Source organism: Podarcis cretensis (assembly GCF_951804945.1).
Source record: "Podarcis cretensis genome assembly, chromosome: 5".
Classification (NCBI taxonomy): domain Eukaryota; kingdom Metazoa; phylum Chordata; class Lepidosauria; order Squamata; family Lacertidae; genus Podarcis; species Podarcis cretensis.
This window is the reverse complement of record NC_137174.1, coordinates 65,942,807-65,958,982: the sequence shown is the minus strand read 5'-3', so window position 1 is coordinate 65,958,982 and position 16,176 is coordinate 65,942,807. Positions and strand designations below refer to the sequence as shown.

General features: G+C 44.2%; 1 protein-coding gene across 6 annotated transcripts; it reads left to right on the top strand.

Annotated features, from left to right (window-relative positions):
- The first annotated feature begins 2,432 nt into the window (after window positions 1-2,432).
- On the top strand, window positions 2,433-15,177 carry D2HGDH (D-2-hydroxyglutarate dehydrogenase). 6 transcript variants are annotated; one of them, XM_079977168.1, is made up of 10 exons: window positions 2,433-2,545; window positions 4,231-4,643; window positions 5,070-5,127; window positions 7,017-7,156; window positions 7,772-7,965; window positions 9,006-9,174; window positions 10,558-10,701; window positions 12,415-12,557; window positions 13,498-13,663; window positions 14,398-15,177. In XM_079977168.1, exons 2-10 carry the CDS (start codon window positions 4,238-4,240, stop codon window positions 14,658-14,660), a joined length of 1,683 nt encoding a protein of 560 aa, XP_079833294.1. In that variant the 5' UTR covers window positions 2,433-2,545; window positions 4,231-4,237; the 3' UTR covers window positions 14,661-15,177. The 6 variants fall into 6 exon arrangements, with proteins under 6 accessions (XP_079833294.1, XP_079833295.1, XP_079833296.1 ...); XM_079977169.1 differs by lacking the exon at window positions 4,231-4,643 and having other exon boundaries at window positions 2,528-2,545; XM_079977170.1 differs by lacking the exon at window positions 2,433-2,545 and having other exon boundaries at window positions 4,624-4,643; window positions 7,118-7,156.
- Window positions 15,178-16,176: the final 999 nt, after the last annotated feature.

Genomic DNA, 16,176 nt, shown 5'->3' with positions numbered 1-16,176 from the left:
AACCTGATGGCAACAACACATAGTGGATTGTAGATGGACTTTTTTTTGGGGGGGGTCACAGCTTTTGCATTGTGCATTTAGATTTTAGTAGGAAGTCTTATAAGACCTCATGAATCAGTAGTTCAGTTATCAATAATGGACATGTGTTTTAACTTCCCATAAAGTCATGTTAACTTCTACTATAATAGCAATGACTTTCAAGATCTATTTCCCCTTTTTTCCACTTACGTTGTATCTTAGATAATGGAAAACTAGTGCTGTAGGTTGGCATACATCTTGAAAGTCCTTAAAATGTGTTTGGGGGTAGGAAGTTAGTGCTGCCATGTAGGTATTGAAGCAACCTGGACCTGTTACTTTACCATAAACTAGAACCAAGATCATGTTTCCGTCCCAAGGAATTGAATGTTTTGTTTCCTTTGAGGCTCCAGACAGTAGTGGTGGCGGCGGCAATTTCCCAGTTATATCTGTACACTACAGATGTCACATGTTGCTGTCTTGACTATAAACTGATTGTCAACCAGATCATGTTGTTTCAAGTTTTTTATAACCATGCTGATAATGAACATTGGGCATTCTGGTCTGTGAAGAATGTATTCTCCTGAATTTTGAATGTATCCTGTTTAATAATAATTCCCTTTGTCAGGATTTAGAGCACAGGAAAAAACTGAAGATAATCTTCCCTCCTTTTTTTTTTTAAAAAAGATAAATCTACATATTTTGTGGTTGTCGCCTTTTTTCATAGTTTATCTCACAAGTAATCAAACAACACAGCCTATACTTTCTTGTCAAAGGAATTAGATTTATGTTTTCTTTGTAAATGGAAGAGAATATTAGAAATCTTTTTATTACAATGTGAAAATGTTTATCTGTATTTTTGATCATGTTATAGATATAATAGGTATATTGTTACAAATAAAGTATTTTTGAGAACAAACAACTGCATGTTTTGTTTGCTTCTGAGGTATAGTGTGCAAATGGCAAGTTTATTCTACCAACAAAATGTATGTAAAACACTGGTTACTTGCATGTATAAAGGTGGACAAGAAAAGCTTGGATCCTGTGAATTGTCAAACCCAGCTAAATGCACTAAAGTGACATGTAGAAATTTGAGAGAACACTGAAGTGTAATTTGGTTGATCTATTCTGAAACCAGAAAAAGTACTACGTTGGAAATAAATTCCAAAACCCACTCTTGGACAATACCTTTATCAAGAATAATCAAAGTTACAAAATCATTAACAGAACTCTTCATGAGGGTGGATGTTAAGCAAAAGGGAAGGGAAAGAAACTTGATGAAACAACAAAAGAGCATCCTTTGCTTTGATCTTAAGTATATTAATTACAGCAACCATGACTACTAAACTGCAAAACCTAGCACGCTATCACTGTTCATCCTAGAGTGATATACAAATCTGGATCTTTATCGTGAAAAGGTGCCAGATGCGATTCTCAGATCTAGATTGCAGCACCTGGTACAAAGTTTCTACACTACTTTGGAAACGGTGCTGATAACAACCTAAATCTCTTCCCTGTTCCTCTGTGGACAAACGTTGGCTCCCTCAGCCAGTAAAGCGAGACCAGTCTTCACGACTGGACTTACGGTAACTGTCAGGGGTCCTTTATCTTTAGGCTTGGCTGTCTATGTGCATGCCCTGTTGGTACTTAATAGGCAGAAGAGAATCAACAAATTAGATGGCAAATGCAAATGCAAAAAGGAACTCTTACAGCTCTGCATGGGAAAGACTGAAGTTGCTATTTGAATATGTGAGGGTGTGGACTACAGTTTAATTCAGTGGCTGCTGTTTTATATACATTTCAGCTGTGCAAGTCTAAATAAGCAGTCAAGAAATGCATTTATTAGCACAGATCAAGGACCAATTCCAAGCAGAAGCACTCAAGGAGGTGTGGGTGAGAGAGATGTCTTGACAGAGGGGGCAGAGCCTGGGAAGCGTTTGGTGGGCCAGAAAGAGATGTCTGGTGGGCCATATTCAGCACTTGGGCCCAAGGCTCCACAGGCCTGGTGCAGGCGCCTAGTGCTGGTCCTGAAAATGGTAGCCTGGTGGGAGGAAATGTGCATATCTGGTTCGAGGCAAGTATTTTCAATCAGTAATGTGGATAATATGAAAAGGGTAATAACAGGGCTTATTACCATCAGGCAGTATATAAAACTTGTGAAATAAAAGATAAATCCTTTCTGCATCTCTTTTTGCCTCAGAGCAGCTTACAATAAAAAAAGACCCCACACAAAACGTCAAATTAAAATGCATCCAAAGTATTACTAACTAAAAAGGGCTCAAAAATGGAGCTAATATGACAAGATACGCGAAAAGACAGACAGGCAGACTTGACGCGCTCGCGCGTGCGCACAAACGTCGAGCGCAAGCCTTCTCTCCGCCCCGCTCCTTTGCTTGCCTCCTGGCTCCGCCCACAGGGCGCCCCTCTTTTTTGTTTGGTCCGGAAAAGAGCGCGAGGGGGAGGAGAGAGCGGAGAAGCGAGCGGAGCTGCCTAACGAGAAGTGCGTGAGATCCCGTGGGCCCCGTCCAAGGTGAGCGCAGAAAGGGCGACTGCAAGGACGCGCGCGCTGGTGATTTCTGGGCTTGGCAACGTCTTTGGCTGCAGCCGGTTTCTAGAGAGCTGCCTGCTCTCCGGAGCCTAGCGGTCCCTGGTTCTGCACTTCCCTCCCGGCCCTAAACACCGCAATCAGCTCCAGGCAAAGGGGCGGATCGAGGTCTGACACCGCGTCTTGCTCTGACACCCATCGCGTTCACTTTATGTTTGCACCCAAACAGTGACTTTGAGGGACCTGAGGCTTCCTCCTCTTACCGCAGGATAATTCGCCGCCAGTAATAACATGCCTAATGGAACTTCACAAAGGAAACAGCCATGTTAATCCATTACAGCAAAATAAACAAATACACACACACACATAGGTTTATAATACATGCCAGCTAAGTGCATGGCAGTTAAAGAGTGCAGGAGACGACACCTCCTTGTCCCAGAACGATCTTAAAAGTTCAGTATAGGAGATCGACAGAAGGAGGAGAGAGGAGTGGAAGCAGGGAAGCAACAGCAGTTGTTTCAGTTGCATTTGCTTCAGTTACCGGCTGAATTTGAGTAGGGCAGGCAGGGCGGGATTTAGGTTTGATGAGCCCTAAGCTACAGAAGGTAACATACTGAAGGTATATGTCCAGCTGTCCTTTGTCAACAACAAATTGTCGCTGTTTTTTGTGTTGAATATATACTGTATAGTAATTTATGGACCTAATAGGTATCTAAAGCCATTTGCACATAACAAATAGGAGCCTACACAACACAAAACACTGTTGCTGTAGGTAGGTTTTATTTTATTTGTTTTTTATCTTATATTTTGGAAATGTACACCCAGGGGTTTTTTTCTTTAAAATTTTTTGGGGGCCCCAAGAGAGTTGGGCCCTAAGCTATAGCTTGTTTACCTTACACATAAATCCAGCAGGTAAGGGCAACCGTATAGTTAAAGACATGGTTTTCCAGTAGTGATGTATGGAAGTGAGAGCTGGACCATAAAGAAGGCTGATCGCCGAAGAATTGATGCTTTTGAATTATGGTGCTGGAGGAGACTCTTGAGAGTCCCATGGACTGCAAGAAGATCAAACACATCCATTCTTAAGGAAATTAGCCCTGAGTGCTCACTGGAAGGACAGATCGTGAAGCTGAGGCTCCAATACTTTGGCCACCTCATGAGAAGAGAAGACTCCCTGGAAAAGACCCTGATGTTGGTAAAGATGGAGGGCACAAGGAGAAGGGGACAACAGAGGACGAGATGGTTGGACAGTGTTCTCGAAGCTACAAACATGAGTCTGACCAAACTGCGGGAGGCAGTGGAAGACAGGAGTGCCTGGCGTGCTCTGGTCCATGGGGTCACGAAGAGTCGGACACGACTAAACGACTAAACAACAACAACAACAAGGGCAACCTTTGGCACTCCAGATATTGCTCCCAGCATCCATGGCCATTGGTCATGCTTGATGCTGGGTCTGATAAGGGTTGTATAGAAACAAGAGGGTTGTGCTTTCTTGTTGTTTCTTAAGTGCTGTGTCCTGAAGCTATCCTGCCCTTGATCGTGATCTTTTACTTCCTGAAGGAGTTCTCTTTTCCCATGAAATGAGATAGCTGAAAATAAAATAAATCGAGTCGAGTGCCTTTCAGAGGAAGTTGATCAAACTGGGTGTTTATTTTGCTTTTGCAATTCAGGTTCTTCATGGCTGTTGTTTGCAGCCTTGTCCGGCATTTCCCGTTTAGACACCGCTGGTCCTTACCAAGGTTGCAGATCAGATGCCAGAGAAAAGCCTTGAATGTGTGGACATGTGGGTCCTCCCGGTCCAAACTTAAGAAAGAAGGAACAGGGCCATTGAAGAGAGAAGTGCTCATCATGCCTTCCATCCGATGGAGCATCAGTCACTTGCCCAAGAGATGTCTGCATGCTACCCAGCTTCACCTCCAGGAAGTGATGCTCACCAGTGAGCGATATGGGGTGCAGAGGCTTCCTTTTGCCCATGTTTCCAGCACTGATGTGTCTTTCTTTGAAAACCTTATGCCTGGCAGAGTCATCACAGATTTAGATGAATTAAAACTCTTCAATGTGGACTGGCTGAAGTCTGTAAGAGGTACGTTATTTTGTAAAGCTGCTTTAAGTATTTTCTACACCAGCCCAATTGGGTTGGACTACAAATTTCATGGCTCTGCTATCTGAGGCTGATGGGAGTTGTAGCCAAAACACCTGGCAAGAATCAGGTTGGGGAAAGCTGGGCTGTACTTACTGGAAGCCGTTCTCTAGAGTTTGAGGCAGGAGTGTTTCTCAGCATCACCTGGGGTCTGAACCCTGGACCACATGCTCTGCCACCAAGCTCCAGCCCTTCCCCTTAAGGCTATAAATCTGCAATGTACGTTTTACTACATGCACATGAAGTTTTAGCCATATTAACCAGCACAGGTGTTTTTTTATTTGGGGGTGGTGGTAGGGGAAAGCGTAGTGTGAGCGAGCTTATATTCAAGTTTCAAATGAATGTTCTCACATCTTGTTTACATTACAGGCTGCAGTAAAATACTGTTGAAGCCACGGACAACAGCAGAAGTATCTGAGATTCTCAGGTAACATAAAAATTGTGTTTCCGTGAACTCAGTAAACAGTGTTAGAGATGTCTGTACTTAGCAGACTGCCTTACTTCTGTCTTGCTCACCCATGTTTTAAGATATGTACAGTGGTACCTCTGGTTGCGAACGGGATCCGTTCCAGAGGCCCATTTGCAACATGAATAGAACGTAACCCGCAGCGGCGCGTCTGTGCATACACAGGTTGCAATTTGCCGCTTCTGCGCATGCACGTGACATCATTTTGCGCATATGCGCGAGCAGCGAAACCCAGAAGTAACCCTTTCCGGTACTTCCGGGTTGCCGTGGGACGCAACCTGAAAAAATGTATCAGGAAGCAAACGTAACATGAAGTATGACTGTATATTATCTTGTTTTTCATCACTATGAGTCATATTCAGGAATCATATGATGGTATCTCAGAGTCCTTTCTTATGTGTCTCTCTCTGTATCCACTCTGATAGACAGAGGTACATGAACACACAGTACAAGCGTTAGGTCAGTACTCTTTAAAGAGAAGTCTGTACAGTGGTACCTCGGGATGCGAACGGGATCCGTTCCGGAACCCCGTTTGCATCCTGAACAGAACGCAAGACGTGACGTTCGGTCTGTGCGTGCGCGTGTCAGGTTTCGCCGCTTCAGCGCATGCGCACGACGTCATTTTGAGTGTCTGTGCATGCGCGAGCGGCAAAACCCGGAAGTAACACGCTCCGTTATTTCCGGGTTGCTGCGGAGCGCAACTTGAATGCGCTCAACCCAAAGCACATTTAACTCGAGGTATGACTGTACTTACCTTCTTTCCTTCCTTTTCTCTCTGTGAGCAGCAGCTGAATCATACAGAGCAGTGATGGCCAAACTTGGCCCTCCAGCTGTTTTGGGACTACAATTCCCATCATCCCTGACCACTGGTCCTGTTAGCCAGGGATGATGGGAGTTGTAGTCCCAAAACTGCTGGAGGGCCAAGTTTGGCCATCACTGATATAGAGAGTCCATCACATTCGAAGGTGGTCTGTTCTCCTGTCTGGCAGCTTTTACTATTAGGAAGTTTATTCAGCTGTTAGTGGGAATCTGCTTCCCTACAGTTTCCTCCCATCCCATTAGTCTTGTCGTCTAGAGTAACAAAGAGCAAATCTTAGCCTTTAGTGTGTTAGCTAAACTGAAAAAAAATGCCTCCATAAATATGGTATTCTGTTTTTGTTTTTATTACTAAATAAGTTAATTGATGATAGATGAGATGATTTCAAATAGAATATGGTTCCTAACGTGTATGTACTGTGAATCTAAAAACTATTGGAGTTTTTTCTTAGTCTCTTTTCCTATGCACTTTTCTCCCTCTCCACTTGTTTTTCCCCTCCTTGCCATCTGTATGGTGCTTAAGTGAAAACTCCATGAAATTAAACTAAGGGTGAGCTAGTTGCCCACCCCTGAGTTAAAGGGATGCATGGCATCTCAGGGCTCATTCACACAAGCAGGTAGATAGGTGTACAGTCATGTGGCAAAAAGCGTGAACTGAGAGCACATGCAAGACAGCTTGCATCCATTTCCAAGATCCTGGCCAGACTCCCCCCCACCCAATCACTACTACCGCCACAACTGCAAGCACATCACACTGGCTATCTTTGTGTGTACCACTTAATTTACACTTGCGTGCCACCTTCATATTCTTTAGGATTTTGGATCTGAACCCACTATTTGAAGTCTTACTGCAGTAATGGGATTAGTGTGCATTTTAAAACTACTGAGTAGTAGCAGCCAAGTTTACTCTTAAGTCAGTCTAGAACTTTGATCTTAAAAAAAGACTTTTTCGTTTCACTAGGATCGCCTTTTCAAGGGCATTATAATATGCCCTTAGGAACAAGACCCCATGGGCAAAATGTGTTCCCTTTCAGGTACTGCCATGAGAGGAACTTGGCTGTGAACCCTCAGGGTGGTAACACTGGCCTCGTTGGGGGCAGCGTCCCTGTCTTTGATGAGATCATTCTCTCCACAGCTCTTATGAACCAGATCATCAGCTTTGACGACGTTTCTGGTAAATATATCTTCCCAGGGCAGGGAAAATGGCTACGCTATCATCCTCTAAAGATTGCCATTCTCCTAAATTAGGGAGTAGGGAGTGTGGCCCTCCAGATGCTGCTGGTCTGCAACTCTAACCATCCCTGGCCATTGGCTCTCCAAAAACATATGGAGGGTCCACAGGTTCCTCAACCCTGTCTTAAGAGTGTCCATCAGGGCGGACAAAATGGGAGGTTCTTGAACCCTGAACGGCAGAGCTGATTCCTCCCTCTGCCAATAGCAATGGGATGTAAGCTCAAATAAAAGGGAGGCGGAGGTGGTTTTCTATTCAGAAGTGCCTAGTAGCACAAGCCAGAAATAACATCTGGACAGCAAGAAGTGTAATTCTGGTTGTGTTGCTGGCATTAAATGAAAGAACTGGACAATGGTGCCAGTAAACAAACAAGAAAACCCACCTCACAGATCCTTGATGCTGAGGCTGTTTGGAGGGTGGGGGTGAAGAATGTTGCTTCGTTGCAAAGGCTCTGATCCCCCTCTGACAGACAGTAGATCTCTTTGGGTTCAAATTACCCCAACGAAAAAGGAAGTTTACATCCGTTTCTCAGACTGTAACTGGATACTGATTTTTCAGGAATCCTTGTTTGCCAGGCTGGCTGCATTTTAGAAAACCTCAACCAATACCTGGAGCAGTTGGATTTCATCATGCCACTTGACCTCGGAGCAAAGGGCAGTTGCCACATTGGAGGGAACGTAGCTACAAATGCCGGTGGTTTGCGTCTCCTGCGCTACGGCTCTCTGCGAGGGACAGTCCTAGGACTAGAAGTGGTAAGATGAAACTTTGAAAGCTGCTTCCCATATTTTATCATCTTCTTGTCCTTGACCATTGGAGGGATGAACTAGAGGCCCACAAAGCCCCAGCTGGTGGCCCATCAGCCCCCTTGACCTGATACACTACAGACATGGGTGGGAAGTCCAGGACATCAGCAGATGTTCATCCTCATCATGCCGCTGAGCTGGGTGGGGAGGTTTCAACCTCTCTGCCTACTGAACACCACCATCGGGATACAGGTTATTTCCTCCTCCTCACTCACCAGGTGATTGTTCGCATGAGCAGTTGCAAAGGGAGAAATTGTATCTGTGTCCTGTGCATGAACCTGTCTGCCTGCCTGCATATCTTCCCCAATGTGGATATCATGTGTGTATCCACACACTGGTGTGTATGTGTGTGCATGCTGTGGTGTGTGTATGCTAGCTGTGGGTGGCCATGCCCACTTCATAGCCCCACTGGGACATGGTCCCCTGGAGATGTGGGAAGGTGGTGACTTGGTCCTTGGACCCCAAAATGTTAGCCAGCCCCATCATTCAGCCTGGATACTGAGGTCCAGTCCAAAGGCCTTCTGGCGGTTCCCTCACTGTGAGAAGTGAGGTTACAGAGAACCAGGCAGAGGGCCTTCTCGGTAGTGGCGCCCGCCCTGTGGAACGCCATCCCATCAGATCAACAACTATTTGACTTTTAGAAGACATCTAAAGGCAGCCCTGTTTAGAGAAGTTTTTAATGTTTGATGTTTTATCGTGTTTTTAATATTTTTGGGGAGCTGCCCAGAGTAGTAGTAGTAGTAATTTCACTCCCACTTCAGATGCACATACTGTTAATTACTGAATTGTAATCTCTTCATTCCATTTCAGATCCAACTCTGCTACTGTATTGTCTTATTAAAAAGTTCCCTCCTGAAATATTCTGTGTGATGGCAACTAATTAATCAATTTAAAATGTTATGTTTAATCTTATTGTAGCCTTTTTAAAAAACAAAAACACACACCCTCTCAAATATATCAAGGAATTATCTAAGGATGTCCTCTTTCAGGTGCTGGCTGATGGCTCTTTGTTAAACTGCTTGGCATCTTTGCGGAAGGACAATACTGGCTATGACTTGAAGCAGTTGTTCATTGGGTCTGAGGGGACCTTAGGCATCATTACGGCAGTTTCCATTCTCTGCCCACGAAAACCCAAGGCTGTGAATTTGGCATTTCTTGGTAAGAGCTATTTTCCTCTCTATTTTCAGAAGTGTTATTTGTAACTACTAGTGGTATTTTAGCAAGACTAGACTTGGACACAACTCTGCTTATGGTGAAACTGTTACAGTCCTCGAAGACAAATTGGTTATATTTATATTTTGTTTCCACTGAATATGATGACTGACTTATTAGGAAAGGTTGGGATAAGAAGAGAGAAAGCAATTGGCACAATCAGCAGGGTAAGGGCAGAAAATGCAGTTAACTTAACCAGCAGATCACTCTTCACATATGTCTGGAATAGTTCTGGGCTGAGCTTCAAAATCAGGGTGTGTGATGGTCCTACAGGCAGCAGGGTGAATTGCCTGCCTGGCCCAAAGGTTGCAGATATTGCCTGTCGCCCAGATAGTCTGGTGGACAATGCTGGGGTGGAGTCAGTGGTCGTGGGACGTGTTGGCAGCAATCACATGGGGAAATGTAAACATGAGGTCCTGGAAGCAAAATTTAGGTGGCTAGGTAGGATGCCTGATTCAGCAGGCTCACCATACTTTCTTAATAAATTCACTGAGCCAAGGAACTGTCAATAAGTTAAAGCCGAATCCTAACCTGCTCTACTCAGAAGTTATTCCTATTACATTCAATGGGTCTTATTCAGGTAAGTGGGGTTAGGATTGCAGCCTTAGGCTATTTTATGGGTGTCATTCCTAAAGCTGCTGTGAATGTTGTTTTGCAGCATGGAAGTCTCCAGCCTGAAGAATGTTTTTTTGGGGGAGTGGGGGGGAGCTCTGTGTTTATCAAATACCGTATATACTTTAGTATAAGGCGACTTTTTCAGCACATTTTTTATGCTGAAAAAGCCCCCTTCGGCTTATACTCGAGTGAGGCGGGCAGCGTCGGAGGAGGGACGAGCGGCCCAAGAGGAGCCCTTTCTCGCCACTGGTCCCGCTGCCCGCCTCTTGCAAGGGCAGGCACAGGAGCCATGGTTGGGAGAGGTGCTGCGTTGTGCTTCTCCCAACCGCGGCTCCTATGCCTGCTCTTGCAAGCGGCAGAGGCAATGGCAGAGAGAAGAGCGGCCCGAAAGGCCTTTGCCGCTGTCTTCCTTCTCCGCTCCCGCCACCACCAGGTTTGTGGTGTGGTGAACCAGCTTATACTCAAGTTAATAAGATTTTCACAGTTTTTTGTGCTAAAATTAGGTGCCTGGGCTTATATTCGGCTTGGCTTATACTCGGTAATATATATACGGTAAGTTGTCCTTTTCATCTTTCACAGTTTTGCACACATGTGGCTCCTTTCTAGAAGGCTTATTGATGTGTATAGGTGTGATGTCATGTTTCCTCCTAGTAGTTTTTTTGTTTTTTTAATGCAACTTTCTTTTCATTGTTTTATGTTTTCCTTTGTGTAAAGGTTGTCCAAGTTTCTCTCAGGTCCTGAAAACTTTCACTCTCTGCAAGGGCATGCTGGGAGAAATCCTGTCTGCCTATGAGTTCATGGACAACGAGTGCATGAAGCTGGTTGAGCAACACCTCAAATTAACCAACCCAGTTTCAGGTACCAGCTAGCCATATGCAAAATTCACAGGAGGGATTCCTTCACCGATTCTGTTGGGGATGTGGGGAGTGGGGAATAGAATCAAATGGTTGAATTGAAATGTACAGGTTCCCTAGGAGCTTTCTGTGCTTGCTGCAACTCAGTTGTCCGCTGTAATCTTGAATGCATTCATTGCTCACATTCACGCTACATCATGGATTTTGTAGTCTTAAATAGAATAGAATAGAATTTATTATTTATACCCCGCCCATCTGGCTGGGTTTCCCCAGCCACTCTGGGCGGCTTCCCACAGAGTATTAAAATACAGTGGTCTATTAAACATTAAAAGCTTCCCTAAAGAGGGCTGCCTTCAGATGTCTTCTAAAAGTCTGGTAGTTGTTCTTCTCTTTGACATCTGGTGGGAGGGTGTTCCACAGGGCAGGTGCCACTACTGAGAAGGCCCTCTGCCTGGTTCCCTGTAACTTGGCTTCTCACAGTGAGGGAACTGGCAGAAAGCCCTCGGCGCTGGACCTCAGTGTCCGGGTAGAATGATGGGGTTGGAGACACTCCTTCAGGTATACTGGACCGAGGCCGTTTAGGGCTTTAAAGGTCAGCACCAACACTTTGAATTGTGCTTGGACCTGTGCACACATATTATACCTGATGTTGCCATGCATCAATATTTATGTTGTTTTGTTAAACTTCTTATTCAGTGTTTACACATTGTTAACAAGCATTACACACATACATAATGTTATCTGTATGCACCTTTCCATAGTTGAAGCCATGCTCAAGGCAGCTTAAAATACATACAGTGGTACCTCAGGTTACATGCGCTTCAGGTTACATACGCTTTAAGTTACAGACTCCGCTAACCCAGAAGTACTACCTCGGGTTAAGAACTTTGCTTCAGGATGAGAACAGAAATCATGCTCTGGTGGTACGGCGGCAGCAGGAGGCCCCATTAGCTAAAGTGGTGCTTCAGGTTAAGAACAGTTTCAGGTTAAGAACGGACCTCCGGAACGAATTAAGTACTTAACCTGAGCTACCACTGTAATTACAAACATAACAAAAGTAGTTAGAAACAATAAATGACATCAAAAAGTACACAACCAAATTGAATCCATTTCCATATAAATCATAATAATATATAAAATAAAGATACCAAAAATTAATATCAAAAACAGCAAGAACCCTCACCCCTGCCAATACCCCAGCCTATGCATTTTTTACACCATATGTAGTTGAAATTTCTCTATCATTTTCACAAATTCACAGAGCCATCTAAGGAAGGTGTGGGCAGGAGAATCTGGAAACAAAATGTTTAAACCAAATTCCACTTTTTCTGAATTTTGGCAACTAGTCTAGTAAAAACAGGATATAGGCCAGGAAGCTGTGTCATGTGAGGCATTCCGCAGATTCATTTTTCTTTGGGGATTTCTTTTAGGTTAGAAATACTAGAGAAACAGATTTTTGATAAAAAAAAAACCAAGATGGCTGCTAATGTGACTTCAGGAAAAGGCCTTTTCCTCCTGTCCTTTGGTTGAACCATTTTGGGCAGGTTGGCAGGATTCACTGAAAGTGTCTTTTAAAAGATCCAAAATTTCAGAGAAACACCGTTTTCTTAACTTCTGCGTGGTGCAGCAGGAGTCACTCCAGTGAATATAGTGTGGTTTTTAGCTGTTGCAACTGATAGTGACAGTCTCCTTTCTGATTCTGCTTTTCCAACTCCAGAAAGTCCTTTCTATGTGCTAATTGAGACTTCAGGTTCCAATTCTGCCCATGATGAGGAAAAGCTGAGCCACTTCCTGGAACATGTCATGGCCTCTGGTTTGGTAGTAGAGGGAACTCTGGCTTCAGAAGATAAGAAAATAAAGGTAATTTCCCATTTCTCCCTAACTGTGCTTGGGTTGGGGCTCTGATTTGAATCTGAACTGCGTACCAATGTATGTGCAACTATTGGTGTATGTGGCATACACCAGTGATCCCAAATTGCTAGGCATTCATCAAATAGTCAACTGTCTAATTAATTAATTAATTAATGTTTTACTTTTGCTAAATTCAAGTCCCTCCCTTCTTCTCAAAGGAGCCCAGGGAAGCAAACACTGAGAGACAAAATATTACGAACATATTTAAAACAATTCCAAGGCAGGTGCAGACTGGGAAAGATTTCAGCTTAAAAAGCTTGAAAGAGGAAGGTATTCAGTAGGCACCAAAAAGGCAGTAGAACTGGCACTGCCTGATATTAAAGGAGGGGATTCCAAAGAGTAGCTGCCGCAAGACGGAATACCGTGTTCTTATATTGTTCAGAATGGGCTTCCTGATAAGATGTAACCTGCAGGAGTGCAGTGATCAGTTGGGTATATAAGAGGTGAAATGATCATTCGGGTCTCCAGGTCCCAAGCTCTCTATGACTTGATACACCAAAACCAGCACCTTGAACTTAACCTGGTAGCAAATTGGCAGTCTAAGCTCCGTGCAAAACAAATCAGGACAAATGCTGAAACATGTCCTTTGAGACTTGTGTGTGGCTGGTCCAACTACAGAAGGAAGACTTAAGCTGCTGTGGAATCGCTCATTGGAATGACAAAATAATGTCAGCCCAGCACTAAATAAGTTTTTGGTGATTTGTTGAAGCTAGCCTAAGCTCATTATTCTGTGAAGATTGATTGGTTCTTTTAACATAAACACCTAAGTATCCCAGATGACTTAGCCAACAGTGTTTAGATAGCAGGTCACTTTTGTAAAGCCATCCATGTGGAATGAAAACGAAAGCATTTCGTTTTCCATCCAAGTCACCGCTTGGGTCCGTTGCAGGCGCTGTGGGCTTTGCGGGAACGGATCACAGAGGCCTTGACTTACGATGGATCCGTTTACAAATACGACATTTCGCTGCCTGTGGAGAAACTCTATGATCTGGTGACGGACATGCGGACACGGCTGGGTGGCAGTGCCAAGAATGTGGTGGGCTATGGCCACCTAGGTAAGCTGGAATGTGTTTGGAAACAAATGGCCTTTACTGATTTGGATTTAGGGTTCTTAAAATATATATATATTATTGAAGTTTTCTTGGTTTACGAAGGTATGTGCAATGTCTCTTTTTTTCAAGTTACATTTTTCCATAGGTCAGTTTCATTTGTTGAGAGGACTTAGGGTTCTTATAGCAAAGTGATGTATAAGGCAGTCCTTGCTTCAGCTCTCACCTGCTCTAGGGGTTTGTACTAGAGGGGTCCCTTCCAACTGTACAGTTCTAGGATTCTATGAGCTGCTGGATGGTTTTCGGCCAGCTTCTGTCTCTCAGCCTCAACCAATCTGTTACGATTTGTTCTGCATCTTGCTTTCAGCTGTGGTTTTTACCTCTTTTTTGTTTTATTCTTTTTTATTGCACTGGTAGCTTACTGAAGCATGGCCTCTAGAAATCCCTTGGACCATGAATACCCAATGTGTTGCCCCCCAGATGCTGTTAGACTACAACTCCCACCAGCCCTAGCCAACGTGGATAATGGGAATTGTATTCCAGCAACATCTAGAGGGCGCCACATTGCCTACCTTGCTTTTAGACAAATACACTAATGAATAATCTTCATTATATTTTAAAATAACCCTCTTCTCTAGAAGAGGAATTAGGCAGAGCCACTGCACTGCATGCCCAGTAATTGAATGTGTTTTCTGCTTTCTCTTTTGAAACCCACTGATTTTGGGACTTTGTTTTGGCAGGAGATGGAAACTTGCACCTGAACATCACAGCAGATTCCTACAGCCATTCCCTGCTGGAGGCTATTGAGCCATTTGTATATGAGTGGACTTCCCAGTACCGTGGGAGTATCAGCGCAGAGCACGGTCTAGGCTTCAAGAAGAAGCATTATATCCACTACAGTAAACCCCGGGAGGCTGTCCTTCTCATGCAGCAATTCAAGGCCATGTTGGACCCCAAAGGGATTCTAAACCCTTACAAGACATTGCCGGTTAAGGGGGCATGATGGTGACTATGAAGAACAGGATCAGGAGACCTTTGCGTGGAGGTTGTCTAGCACGGGAGCTGTAAGCAAATTGTGAAACTGCAATGTGAAATGGAGGTTTGCTCCCCACCCACCCCCAACAAAAGAAATAGTAAAGGAGTTGAATTATCCTCCCGGTATTATCTATCTACCAAGCTCTGAATTATCCGAGAAGCAGAGAAGACAACATTTGTTTTCTAAGGCTCTTTCTTTCAAAGCTTACAGTTGCTCCCCATTTTTAGGGCTTTGTTTTTATCTGAATACAATGTGTAGGAGTGGAACTTGGGATAAGAGAACAATTTTCAGGAGGAAATTCATGGGATAGCTTCTCTTTCCTTCTTGTTGCAGCTGCATACATTCAAAACACAAATTGACAGCAGCAGGATTTGCAAGGACACTGAAGAAGATAAGAGGGTATTCTGTGCTTTGAACCAAGTGTGGGAAACATTTTACATTTCTTCATGGAAAAATAAAACCTGTAATGAAAACATTACCTCAATTTCTCTACGTTTCAAAGCAGGCCTTCTTTATAGGTTCCCCATTCTTACTCTACAAAAACTTAAATTGGAGATTGGAAACCTGTGGCCCTCACAGCACCATCATTACTGACCATTGGCCATGTTTCCCTGGGGTTGATGGGAGTTGGGAATCCAAAACATCCAGAGGGAGCACTGGGTTGGAAAAGGCTGCTCAAGTTGTCTTCCTCAACCTGGTGCCTTTCAGAGGTTTCAGGCTACAACTCTCATCAACGCCACCTAACAGCCGGTCACTGTTTTGTGACTGCTGAACATGTGTCCTGTCTTCATTGGGCTGTTTGGGGTTCCACCCCCCTTTCCCTCCTTAAGGATATCTACTTCACCGAATGTTGGTGTTGCCTGAAGCCTGCTACCTCCCATTTGTGTGTGGATGGTACGTTATAATTTAGCTGCATAATGAGCCATACTTAGATGGTGAACATGGTATCCGTGTGCACTGGTACCTCTGGTTATGAACATAACTCGTTCTGGTGGTCCGTTCTTAACATGAAGTATGCTTTCGCTAATGGGGCCTCCCGCTGCCACCGCATGATATCTGCTTGCACTCCAGGGCAAAGTTTGCAACCAGGAGCATCTACTTCCATGTTAGCAGAGCTCGTCTTCATAAGGAGGATGGTACATAACAGGAGGTTACACTGTATTGGATACTTGGTGGAATGTAAGAATCTTTGTTAGACAGTGGGGTTTCTTGGGTGGGTGGGGCTATAGTTCAGTGGTTAGAGCACACTCTTGGCATGCAGAAGGTCTTGGGTTCAGTCACCTGCATCTCCAGTTAAAAAGATCAGACGGCAATTGATGGTAAAGGCCCTGAGGCCAAGCACAGCTGCTGCCTGCCAGAGTTGACAGTTCTGAGCTCGATGGACTAGTAGTCCCAACTTGGCATAAGGCAGCTCCTTGTGTTCTAACGCTCTCATGCAACCACTTGATTGACACCCAGTGCCCTTTTAAATATGGGAGGGGGA